General features: G+C 39.1%; 1 protein-coding gene and 1 long non-coding RNA gene across 4 annotated transcripts; one reads left to right on the top strand and one right to left on the bottom strand.

Annotated features, from left to right (window-relative positions):
- Positions 1-1,658: 1,658 nt before the first annotated feature.
- On the bottom strand, positions 1,659-4,229 carry LOC113125935 (40S ribosomal protein S19). Its single transcript, XM_026299615.2, has 6 exons — positions 3,981-4,229; positions 3,653-3,723; positions 3,160-3,260; positions 2,608-2,791; positions 2,467-2,521; positions 1,659-2,157 (listed from the first exon to the last, which is right to left on the bottom strand). Exons 2-6 carry the CDS (start codon positions 3,721-3,723, stop codon positions 2,110-2,112), a joined length of 459 nt encoding a protein of 152 aa, XP_026155400.1. The 5' UTR covers positions 3,981-4,229; the 3' UTR covers positions 1,659-2,109.
- Positions 4,090-12,333, top strand: LOC113125937 (uncharacterized). Of its 3 annotated transcripts, XR_003295217.1 has the most exons (5): positions 4,090-4,178; positions 4,386-4,463; positions 8,122-8,206; positions 10,308-10,371; positions 12,088-12,333. It is a non-coding gene; the product is annotated as an uncharacterized LOC113125937 (long non-coding RNA). The 3 variants fall into 3 exon arrangements; XR_003295219.1 differs by lacking the exons at positions 4,090-4,178; positions 4,386-4,463 and adding an exon at positions 6,329-7,197; XR_003295218.1 differs by lacking the exons at positions 4,090-4,178; positions 4,386-4,463; positions 8,122-8,206 and adding an exon at positions 6,329-7,197.
- Positions 12,334-13,578: the final 1,245 nt, after the last annotated feature.

The raw sequence follows: 13,578 nt of genomic DNA, 5'->3' as shown, positions 1-13,578 counted from the left end.
TGAAAGATTTTATCTGGCTGCATTATGGAAATTGTAGGATCCAGCATTTTTTTTTAACTTAACCCATACTATAGGGATTAAAAGTCAGCATTTCCCTGCTTCTGCTGCATAAATGATATTTTTTTGTTTTTTCACAGGTTTATGAGGTGTTATATTAAATAGCTGGAGTACTTGGAGCTAATTTAAATGCATACTTAGCATACACTGTGTTATGTGAGGGCCTGTATACTGCGTGTTTTGCAGTTATGCACTGTGTTGCTCCAGATTTCACAATTTAGGGCTGCAGCAAATTAAATGTTTGACCAGTGATTCCAAACCCCAGCTGTTACGGTTTAATGTGATATGAAACAACAAAAAAAGCAGCAAATTTCTCCAATCACCAAATGTTTGGAGGATTACATTATAATGCCCCGATGGAATTGGAGTCAATTCATTTTTCGTCAATAAAACAGCTCATCACAGTATTGCCCATATAACACATAATGCCATATTATACACAGTAAATGTAGTATTACGAACTGGGACTGAGACTTGCTTTCTTGCTCCCCAGACATCTCGACAGGCTGCGGTGCCTGAGGCAGCCCATTATTGGTGACTGGCTCTGCAGGAACGCCTACCCCCCACCTCTTCAGCAACAACATGGTTTGCTCCAGATTCATGCAAGGAGGTGCCAGCAGCTGCCAAGTGAGTTGGACTAAACCACAGTGAACATATAATGAGTCAGGTGTGCAACATCTTCCAGCAGTACAAGCAGACTCCATGGCACTTCATTTTCACTGTGCATTGAGAGTACTCATATTTTTTAATGCATATGATGTGTATAAAATACCTATTCTAGTCTGCTTCAAATAAAAACAGCAATATGTTTCACAATATACCCTCTTTTTAAAGCTACCCCTACACTGCCAATGTGGTGTCTTTGTCATTGACAGGCAAAAGGAGCAACAGCATCAGAATAGCAAGTAGCACATTTTAACCAGCCAAACACCTACACTAGAAATAGCAAAGCACTGGTTGGACTAGATTAAGTGTGTGTATCTGCCTGAGTATGAGGCAGGCTATGCATGTAGTATCTGTTTGGGCTTCACTGTTAAATCAAAAACAAGATGCAGGCAGCAGCCTCATGATGTGCCATAATTGCCACATCCTCTTGTGATCATCAATTAAGCTAACTGTGCATTACTGAGCAAATATCCATATAACACACTGGTTTCATCATTGCACAGTGGTATTAGTATGATTGTGATGCACAGAAAATTTACTATATCAAGTCAAAGCTAATAACATGTGTTCCACACACCCTGAAAATGTTTTTTTTTCTGATCTGTAGAGAATTGTCACTTTGCTGCAGTGATGTACAGGTATACTACAGTACTACAATGCAACATCATTGTTGGTCAAAGCACTGTGACCACACCCAAAAGTGAGACAGGCTTGAAACTTTCAATCAGACAGGGCAGGGAATTGCTTTTCAGCCTGGTGTTAAGTTACTCTATTGTTGCTGAGTTGCTGTACACACCATGATGACAGAATATAACATGTATGTACTGTTACAGTAACATGTAAACCTGTTATTTTTTTGTCATAATACAATACAACCACATACAAACTGACACACCATAGATCTAATACACTCAATTTATTTGGAACACCATATGTATGTTTTTGTCATATACATTTTAGAAATAACATCATTTGGGTAATACATATTATGCAACCAGTTGAGATAAAGAATTGGATGAATAAATACAATAATACATTAGCATTCATTACATTTGTCTGGAAAACATGCCCTAAACATGCTCTTGCTTTGTTATTGTTATATTGCATTCTCAGTGCTTTTGTGCCCATTCTGTGTTTTGCTGTCACAAGGCCACCTCTGTCTTGAAATTCTTAATGAATTTCAAACAAAAAATGAATCTAAAACTGTCGCAAAACATCCATGTAAAATATTTAGTTTGTGCTAACTGTACTAGAGACACATGCATCTCTGTGTAGTGCCTTTTATACTCTGTAACTGTGGGCACTAGAGTGATATGGGAGACAAGCAAACTTGAGTAAATAAGCGGTAAGGCATAACTGCAATTCTGGATTCTTTGAATATATTCCTCAGATGGCGCTTTGTAAGCTCCGTTGTTTCTTGTTTGCTGAGGCAACCTAAACATACAAAGGAAGAGATGGAGAAAAAGTTATTTATGGATGCCAGAGTGATAAACATCTAACCTAACTATATAAAAGCAAACATAACAGCACAGTTTTAGTTTGATCATTGACGTTATGGCCATGGTGACGTACATAAAACCAACCTGAAGAATCTTAGTAAACCATGCACCCATTGCAAGTCAGCCTGGACAAACTAATGCACCCTCTCTTTAAGTAATCACTGAAATTATATATAAAGTGATCATTTTAGACAGAATAAAAAATAAAATGTTCATACTGGTAACTCAAAGTTCAGCAACACACCTGACCAGCAATCCTATCCAGATCTCTCTGGCCCTGAGAAGTAAGTCTCCGTCCTCTGTAAGCACGTTAAAAAAAAAAAAAAATCCATCATTTGTCAGGATCAGGACTTTGCAGTCTCAAACCAAGATTCGCCTCTCTTACCCATTGGGGTCCTTCTCCACCATCTTGAGACCCTCCAGGGCCTGGAGGACCTTTCTTGCCACGTTCCGGGAACCTACGCTGAAGTGGGCAGGGCATACACCGTTCCTCTGCCGCCCTCCGTAGATCTTGATCATGGAGCCGACACCCACACCTCCTCGCAGATAAAGGTGACGGGCTGTGGATGCTGTTGACAAGTATGTTCATCCAAAAGACATAAGATATTAAATTGCTGGTGGTACATCCTAAGAAAGTGAAATTCGGTGCATTATGTTTAGTGAAAGCCTATGGAGTTTTCTAGGTCAAGCTGATATAAGAGATCTGTAAGTAAGAGATATGCTATTATTAAATAAAATATAAGATATTGACTCAAAAAATGAATCAATCAATTTTACATTTTTCTGGCTAATGTAACTATTATTTCTTCTTAAATGTTCACTCTTAGTCTTATTTTTATTGTTGTTGTTGTTATTATTATATGCTAATTTAATTTTTTTTTTTGTTTCAGAAGCATGTAGATGAATTAATATATGGGAAGCTTCCAGTGTAATCAACCTGCTCTAGTATAAAACCAGTTGTCATCACATGGAGCCAGCTCCTTGTGCCTGGCCAGCTTCACGGTGTCAACCCACTCTGGGACTTTAAGTTTGCCAGACCTGAAAATCAATAATCAAGTGAGTCAAATGACTGGACTGCTTCCTCAAACAACAGATAGAAGAGAAAAGGCCTATTTCATTTCCCTTTTTTTTTAACCTAAATTTTAAAAGTTTTACTGGAGTGTGGAACTTTAAGTAAAGATGTATGTACAATATAGCTATTTGTTCATTTTATATTAAAAAAATTTAATTATAAAAATACATTTGTCTGTATGTATTCATCTAACTACATGAGTTTATTGCATTTCTAAAAATATTATTACCATAAATGAATTATAAATAATAATAAAAAAAACAATACTTTCTCTTTACATTAAGGTATTGACAGGTGAATATCAGCCAGTGTTGCAGCAGGAGGTTTTTATTTTTTAACTTTTTTGAGCTTCACTTACTTTTTGAGGAAAGCTGACAGCGCCCTGACAAATTCCTGCTGGTTGACATCTTTCACCGTAACACTGGGCATCTAGAAAGCAAATTGCAGACAAAGGTGAGCTCAAATATTACACTTTATATCTCCACAGAGTTGCATGATCATTATTATTATTATTATTATTGTTGTTGTTATTGGACCGAAATGCACCGCCCGTCGCAGCCGTTGGAACTAGCTAACGTTGCTAGCTAGTTTAGCTTACTAGTTATACGTTAAACTGATAGCATAACGCTGTGGCAGCTGTTCATATAAACAGTTCTCACATTGTCTAATAAAAGCAGATATTTTACCGTGTATATGCCCTACAAAGACGACGGCCAGGTGGTCAAGTCTGGTGGAGTTTAGTCCCAGCTTAGACGACAACACGGCGCAACAGCAAAAGGAAGGATGCCCTCATTTGGAAAGGAGCCTGAATGCACCTCGCCAGCATCCTCGAGTTCCTGTTTAACTCAGCCATGAAACCAGAATCACCCACACACTAGCCAACGGTAATAGTCACAATTTATATTTTTAACACGCTGTCTGCTTCGTTTACGTGTCAATTTGATGTTTAAACTGTTAGAAACGAGCTTTGTCGCTGCAGTGACGCTGGGTGTGAGCCGTTCTCGTTGAATCCCAGCAGAGGGTAGTGTTGTGGCACCTATTCCACTTCATCCATTTTTTTTTTTTTTTTTTTTTTTTTGCTGTTTTATCAGTCTCCAAGGATTTTCAAGAAGTGTGCTGCAGTCAGCAGACGAGGAGAAAGCACCCCAGTGAGGAGGACACCGTAAGTGGTGGGTTAGTAAGTCTTTAGTGTCTATTTTACCAGCCAGGCAGCGTTTTTGTTCTCCATACAGTAGCTAATTATGTCAAATAAATCTGGTAACTAGAAGGGAAAGGACACTTGTATCCAAGTTGTCTGTCTGTAAATGCAGGATAACACTTACCCTCCTCCAACAGTGTGTTTTGCACTTATAAGCTATATAAAAGTTAAGTGTCATGGTCTTCCAATTTCATGTATGAAAACATAACTGCTTTCTTTCAGGCTGGTGTCCATACCTCTATGTGCATGAACTGCTGCCTTAGGAAAACAAAGCAGATTGTAGTGACTAATAGTATTTTATTAATAAAAAGTTGTCATTCCCAACATAAATGTGGTTACATCTAAAGACAGCTACCTACTAAGGTTCTAAGGTTCAGCACAGCTCTCCCCTGACATCCATGGCCTGCTTTTCTTCTTCACTTTTCTCATCTCTTTGCATTATTTCCTGACACTCTTGGCATTGTCTAGCTAACTCAATTGAAATTCAACATAACAGCTAAATTTGTCTTTACAGCAACTGTAATTGAAAAAAAAAAAGTTCACAGTAAGTTAACACATCTTTTTCCAAAAAGGACAGGGGAGGTCAACTAGCTAGAGCTGAAGCAATAGGTTTTTTATGGTATACTTGATAATGCAATGTATAAAATGTAAAATAATGGCAAATGTGGGTTACGGGTTAGCAGGGGCAAGGATTTCGTATGTATTTTGACCTGTAGCCAATAAAGCTGCTGAGTAGTCTTCTATATGCATAATATACTTACACACTTGGACTGAATTTTTTAAATCCATATGACAGAAGATGTCTTCAGAGCTAAACTCAGTTAATATATTATTTTTAAAAACTATCAAAATCATTTTAGCTAGCAATTCGTTGTGAATTGTTTTTGGCAGAAATACCTAAATTACCTCATAACAACTTCTTAAACATTGCAGCTTTTCTTAGTTTCATTCTATTGTAGTTTTTTGTTATTGTTACATAAAATGCATGCAAGGTTAAGGTATCATTTTTTTTTGTTCAATAGCTTGAGATATATCTGACATTATTTGTCATATTTTTTGATATATAGTTGGATTAATTATTAGACATACTCTGCATTCCTTACAAAGCTTATTGTACTGTATACAGACTCAGACGTATTGCTTAATTTTAGTAGCTTGCCATACCTGTAGTTTGATGCTATAATTGGGAGTAAATATAAAAAAATGTATTTTCTGGTATGTAGGCTAAAACATATGTGGATTACCATTGGTGTGTGAAACACTGTATCTAAAGCCAAGGTAGATGAACGTGTGTTTACAAATGTGCAGACATGTTCATACACACACACACACATACACATACACAGAGCCCTGTGCGCTCTGTGTCAGCCTGTCTAAGCTTCTTCCCCTCCCCCATCTCAACATCTCTCTCCCCTTTTTTGTCCCCCTCACCCTCTCCTTCTCCTTCGTGCTCGCTCTGTCCTGCCTGCTAGCACTATTTCAAGCCTGTGCCTAGGAGAGAGAGAGAGAGAGAGAGAGAGGCAGGGACACACAGACACACAGATGCGCAGTTAGAGAGACAGAGGGGAGGGGAAGGCAGGCAGGATTTAGAGTTCAAGTGCACGTGCAGAAAACAGGCTGAATAGAAAGGAGCCGGAGCAGAAAGGAAACCAGGAAAAGAACGGCAGGGGCGGGAGACAAAGCCCACAGTAGCTCTTTCTCTTCTTCTTTCTTCCTCTCTATTTTCTTCTGACAGAAAGAGAAGGTATTAGCTTTGAAATGGGGGGTGGGGGAGTACAAAATCCAAATGCGTGAGTATCAAAGAAAAAAAAAATGTATTCCTATTCCTGCCCCCTCCTCTTTCCTCTCCCCACTGACACACTCCTCCTCTATTCCTCCCTCTTGGATATTTCTCCATGAACCCCCAGTCTCTCTCTTTCTCTCGCTCTCTCTCTTGCTGGCTGTTCTTTCTCTCCCCTCCCACCTCACATGCACACACCCCGGACTCCTTCCCACTCCTTCCCCTCACTCGCGCTTACTATCCACTTTCACTGGAGACTGATCGCAGCAAGCTCGGTTTTTTCCTCCTTTTTCTTTTGGGTTCTGTTCTTTGATTTTAATTATGACCTTATGTATGGTGGCACCACCACACAGACGTTTCACCCATACTATGCGTGTCGCCCCTGAAAAAGACAGGCCGTGGATTGTTCCTACATTAGACTGCATGCCACAAACCGCTTGTCCTTTCCTGTAAACAGTTTTTTCTATTCTTCTGCAGTATTTTTTTTTTCAACTCAAAACTCGATATCTGTTTAGAAACATTTTTAAAATCGTATCTGTATACTCAAACAGAGGGTTGAAGAAAAAGAAGCGTGCCTGATTAATGGGCAGATGAAGGGGACAGAGGCGAAGAATGAGGGGAAAATGGAGAGCATGGTCTGTGGGAGAAAGACAGAGAAAGAGAGAAGAGTGGGAGAAAGAGTACCGGCACTGGCAAGGAAAACGGGAGGGGGAACAGAGGGGAAGGTGAACCAGTAGGGGATAGACTCAGGAAGGAAGGATGGATAGGAATTGGAAAAATCGCGGGAAAAGGGAGAAAAGGCAAAACTCCAGAATCAGTAGAAACTGGACTTTTTGCAAGACTCAGGCTCCTATTCTGGTTGCCTCTGATTTTTGTTTTTTGACATGATTTTTCATCACTTCTACGGTCACCCTCTCATTCATCTGTGAGTATACTGTATGTACAAATTCTTTTCCTTTCACATACATGCTTTCTCTCTGCCTTTCCTTTTTTCTCTAAAACATTCTCTTCTCCCTCCCTTTGCCTTCGTTTCATTTTTTGTTGTCTGAAAAATGTGTTCCCTAGGTTGCTAATCCCCCCATCCTGTTTGTCTATCCCATCTCGCGCTCCAGTTCTCTCCCTATTTCTTTTTTTCTTTCTTCCTTCAGCTTTTCTTTATCGTGGGTTATCACTGTTGTCTTTGCCTCTCCTTGAAGGATTACATCTGCTCACATTTAGATGAGGGCTTTGGAAAGGGATCACTGAGTGCACCCAGTTTTAGGGGGCCCATGCATGGGAGGCCAGCACATGAAGGAGGCAGGGTGTGTGCATTTGTGTGTGTACCTTTATTAGTCTTGTGTATCTGTGTGTCTGTGCATGTGTGTGCTAGTATTTTAGGGTGTGATTTAGAGTTAAGTGAGCCGGCACTTACGGACATTCACCCATGCTTAAGCGGGGTCTAAACAATCATCTTTCATGTTTCATATTCAGGGAATGATTATGCAATGTTGTTAGTTATAAAAACATTTGAAACGTAAGGAGAGATTTTAAAATAATATAAATCGAAGAGGTGAAAATACTGTTAAGTACTGCTGGGGTTCTTCTCTTATAAGATTTTTCACTCCTCCCATGCTTCCCCCCTTTTCTATTCTATCTTACATCCGTTCATCCGGGTATCCCCAATCTGTCTGTTGGTTCGTCTGTAAAGACAAAACTCACAGCCTGAGATGTAGTTTGGCATCAACGAAAGATAACGGTTGATTTATTCCAGGCTGTCAGCTAAGTAACAGACTGGAGTCACTTTCAGCAAGTTTTTCATTTTTGTAACCTGCATATTTAAGATGACTTTTTTTTTTTTCATCTGGTGAAGCTACAGGTAAAGACGCAGGCTTTGGTGCAAATCTCAGATGTAAAGATGTCGACACTAGTGGATTACATGAGTGCATTATTGTACTGTAAGTACAATCAACATTACACTATGTGGCAGACAGGCATACAGTATTTAAGTCATATGATATACAAGTCTGTAACCATCTATTTCCTGCATCGAGTATACCTTTTTTTCCCGTGGTGTCAGCCTCAGATATCTCCTGGCATCCCTTTCTTTTCCTTTGTTTCCTCGTGTTTTATATCTGCCTGCTCTGTTTTTTATTTACTTAGCCTTCTGTTATCGCAGCCCACATTTCTTTATCACTTTTCACAGTTGTTATCTATATTTGAGATTGTTCACTGGTATCGTTCCGAGGAGAGTGCATACGTGTGTGTTCCTCCGACGTTGATGTTCTTTATTGGTGTGAGTGTGTAAACGATAGGCTCTCAAACACCATTTGATTGTTTTTGCTTGTCACTGCCTTTTTCATCTTGTTTAAATTCTGTTTATTTTGTTTCGGAGCAAGGTAAAGTTATTGAAGTTATGTGAGGACATAGCGGTCAAAAACCTTTTAACAGTGCAGGTATTTTTAAAAATAAGTGCTGCAGATATAAATAATAAAGAAGCTAATTGTATAGTTGATGCTGTTACATAACAGTTGCTGGCCTAGTTCTTGAATAATATTGAGTGTCTAAATGTGTGTTAAAAATATTCATATGCAGTGCTTTGATTAATGCAGAATGATTACTGTGACAGTTATAGGTAGACATCATCACTGCATTTTATAATAAGCCAAGAGGGGAGGGGGCTTTTGTTTAGTAGTATCTGAGGCTCGACCTTTTCATGAACTCCACTGTAGCTCTTCAGAAAATGAAAAGCCTTTGATGTGAACATTTTTAGGAATTAGACATCTGCACTTGTCAGCCAAACACTCAGAAAATATTAGGGAAGATTAATTCCCTTAGAGCCCTCAACTTGCAATTATTTGTTTTCACACTTGAATTTTATGTTACCAAAACTGCTCAGCACCTTTGATTCCACTCCTAAGGAGATTTGATAGTAATGCCAGTGTAGTGGGACCCCCAGGTAATGAAATATTACTCAGACAGACCTGGTGTTATGTAATCTTACATAACTGAGGCAGCAGCACAGCAGACTCGTGATCAGGGGCTCTGGAGGAGAAGCTATATGGGTCTGCTTATGGTATGAACTCACTGGCAGGGTCAACACACTCCTGAATACCTGGGCCTTAAAGGGGAAGAGGCCCCCACTGCAGTATCCGCACATATGAACTTACTGTGCATGACACCTAAAAGCCGAATACAGTAGAATATAGTTGAATTACCTCATCTATATCAAATTGGTTGGCTCATTTATTAATTTTATGTACATTTTCCAAATCTCTACTGTTCCTATGTTAAACTAAAGATTAGCTGCTATTTTGCAAATTAACTTAAAGTCATTCCCTCAATCTAATAATGGCTTTGCTCAAACAGAGCGTGCCCTGCTAGGATTAGTCCACCTATAACTAGCTCACATCTGACTGTACAGCTCTCTTTTAACGGTATGGTACAGCTGGACAAGGTACGAGAGTCTGTTGCCATCCCCATGATTCTGTACCAGCTCTCTGTAAATCTTGTGTGCATCTCATTTATAATTGATGACATTCAACCACAGCATACATTAATGGATTGTACAGACCTCCGGAATTCCCATGCAAGCTATCACACTGTGTAGCAGCTTTGAATTTGTGCTGCTGAATTTGCTGGAAATTGACACGCTGAATAGTGCTGGTGCAACAGCCTAACAGGCCTGGTGTGAAACACAAATCAAACAATGAAATGCCTGCATTAATCAGGAGGGCTGTATTTAATGGAGGTCAAAAACATCCTGAAATAATAGACATAGGGCCAAATAAAATATTAAATGTATTATTTTATTTGATGTCACTATGTATGTACAACTATTTTTAGTATGTGATTAAAGTGATCATATTTGCTTAAATATAAAGCAAGGGTAACGTGAATTAAAATTAAGGATGAGATTGGATCTGGTGTGTCCTGACAGACAAAAAAAAAGACAAATTATTCAGAATCGGTTCAAAAATTGTATCAAATAAACCTTATTATACAGAATACCTATGATTCTCTGGATAATATTCCAAATAATGTCTATTTGTCTTTCAGGTTGACCCTTGGAAACAACCTAAACTTTTACACTGAAGACAACCTGAACTTTTTCCTTTATCAGGTAAGGAAATATTTACTGTTTATTTAATTCAAAATCCTACATGATAAGTACTTTACTGACTTTACTTTCTATATATCCTGCAAAGACTGACTCTAAGTATAGGTCTGTGTAAAATCAAGTGCTTTACTGAACAGATTTTTGCTTAATGGCTCTCAGCAGTCAGGAACTCTTGGTCAGCCATTTTAGTCTGTAGCCCGATCGAAACGTCGATGCACCATCAGAATAATTGAATTACTCTACCCTGAGTCATTGTGTCATGATTAACCTCACAGATATGTGCTAACTGTGGGCCTATGTGAGAGAAGCAAGCAGACAATCTTTCATTTTACTAGTATGCCTGTTTGAGTAACAGAGTTGGCTGTGAACAAGTGGAAGGGTCATCTGGTGGTCACATCCCAATTATCAGATGTTGTTGAAAAGTCAGAGAGTATTGGTAGAAAGAGCAGCTTGTGGCCTTGAAGCTAGCTTTGGAGATGCCTCACATTACATTTTTGTCTTTGTGCTGATGTCACCCCCATGCCCCCGGTGCAGCAGCCTGAGAATAAGAGCTACATTCTGCCTCCCTGACACAATAGAGCCCTTCTTGCCCTGATATTTTCACAATGTGTTTTTGCAGGGCCCTGTGCACACATATGCACACACATTCTCTGCAGGCAGCACAGAGCATCAATTCAAAGCTCGTTGGGCTTTGCACTTCACCTGATATTTCCATTCTTGTTGAAGGTGTTTGCTCAGAGATTTGTAGCAGTTTGCTTGCACTGTCATGAAGTGCCATGTAAATACACTGCAGGTAATTTATTAGATTTCCAGATTAATTTTCACCCCCATGTAAAAATGGGAAATGTTAATGCTGCTTTATAAACTGCGTAGTGTCTGTAGCTCGTGTGTACTCGGGAGACCGTTGAGGTGATATATAAATCAATGATCAAAAAGGCATGTAAGGCACTGCAGCACAGTTAGTGGGCCAAGGGGCATTATCTGAGGACTGAAGAATGTGTCCGGGTTGGCAGGGAGAATTCCTCAGCCTTGTGTGACTAGGTCAGTGCACTGACAAGAGTCTGCCACCTATTTTAGCATGCGCACAGCCACCCTGCGCCTCTGTCTCATTGCTCCTCTCTATCTTTTTCTAATTCTACCCGCTTGTCTTTCTCTTGCCCCCCTCCTTCTATCTCTGTCTGGCTCCAAGTCTGTCCTTCTTTCTTCTCTTCCTTTCTTTTGCTTTTCATCATTACATCTTTTGTTCTTTCTGCTCAGTCTTTGTCTCTTTCTCTCTCTTGTGTGTCTGTTTTAGTTAATGTCTGTCTTTGAGTCATACGTTTAATTTTTTTGTCCTACTTATTTGTCCCCACGCACTTCTTGCTGGTGTTTTCCATTTTCAAATATTTAAGCCTTCAGGTATTTATACGCCAAGCATTATTATACTGTCATTGTCCTCTGGTTTATCCATTCACTAACTAATCTTTTTTTATGTATCAAGTCTATCTCTCCCTCTCTGTCTTTTTCTGTGGCACATTGAGTTCAGTGCTGCAGGTGCTTATGAGAGGACGTGTTGGGAGTGCAGGGAAGAGAGACAAAAAAGACACAGACATATACATTCTCTTTATGCTCGTGAATATGACACTGGGATGCTCTGTTATTACTGCAGTACTATAGAATACATATGGAGCCTGGTGATGCTGGTCATGGATGATTTATATGGTACGTTCCCACATACAGGCTGAGGACTTTCATACCAGCTATCTGTATTCCTGAGTGAAGGAGTTTGCAGAGTCTCACCTCTTCACTGGCTGATAGCAGGGGTGACAGACAGACCCCAAGGTACAGAATTGCTTTCGCTGATGGCACATGTGACGATTTGACACATTCTGAAAGTCGCACACAGGCTCACTGAATGGAAGCACATTTCTTGCTTTTACACAGATGTACAGAGTGCACAGTTGTATACCTCATGCAAAAGTATATTGGCAGCCACATCTGGAGATACCCTGGTTCCCTTGTATAGTACATCTATATACATGTAAATTATATGTGAAATACTGATTTTTTTTTTTTTTTTTAATGATTTATTTTTTCACCTTTGTTTGGTAAACATGTTTGTGGTTTTCCACATGAGGACATTATAATCACTGTGAGAATAAAAAAAAAATCAGGCATACTTTTCTGTTATTGACAGAATATATATTGTGTTTTTTGTATATGAACTGTTTATGAACTAGTCATCATCATACTAAATTATTAACTGTCATGTCAAGTTTCTGGTTCCAGTTTCTCAGATGTGAGGATTTACTGTTTTTCTGTTTCATATTACTGTAAATCACATATCTGTGGCGTTTATACTGTTGTACTGTTTAACAAAAGAAGACATTTGAAGATGTCACATTGACCTCTGCAAACTTGTGATTTTTACACATTTTGTAGATGAAACAATGAACAAATTAACTGAAGAAACTATCCAGAGATAAGTATTCAATAATGAAAATAATCTTTAGTTACAGTCCTAATACATTTACATGTACAACTAATTTTAATATTATTTCCCAGATTTTGACAGCATACCACAGTAACTGTTCTGGCATGTCTGTCTCATAATCCATTTAGCTAACTTGTTAATTGAATTGTTAAGTGAACAATGTAATTAAACATATTTTCAGCATTTCAGAAACTGACCCCAAACAACAGAGTGATACATGTTACATTTAGAGCTGAAATTATTAGTTGATGAATTAATTAATAGGTCAACAGAGAATCAATCTGCAACCATTTTGATGATTTATGAGCCATTTATTTTATATCACCATGAGCTTTGAGAACTTGTGATGTATTTTCCAGTTTTTAATTTTAAAAATAATCGACAAATCAATCAGTAACAAAAATAACAGCTGGTTACATCCATAATACACATAAAGGTCACCTTGTGTGTGTGAGAGAATTTGGAGCTCTTCAATTAATATTTCAATTAGCTATGACAACATGGGTGCTGATGTTTGTTTGTTTCTGTGTGTGTTTGCGGGGCTTGCCACCAAGCACCTAAAGCCCTGGCACTCTCAGACAGTGAAGGGAGGTGAGATGTGAGTAATAGCAGTGACTGATGATGTCACAGACGGCATCGCGCCGCTTCAGCTGCCCCGATGACCCGGCTTAAGGATGGAGGCAGCAGCGTGCAAGCCCCCGTGGGTAACGCACGCCAAAGCACATTAGAGGCAGGGA

The sequence above is a fragment of the Mastacembelus armatus genome, chromosome 11 (genome assembly GCF_900324485.2).
Source record: "Mastacembelus armatus chromosome 11, fMasArm1.2, whole genome shotgun sequence".
In the NCBI taxonomy this organism is placed as follows: domain Eukaryota; kingdom Metazoa; phylum Chordata; class Actinopteri; order Synbranchiformes; family Mastacembelidae; genus Mastacembelus; species Mastacembelus armatus.
This window is presented reverse-complemented; position numbering and strand designations above follow the sequence as displayed.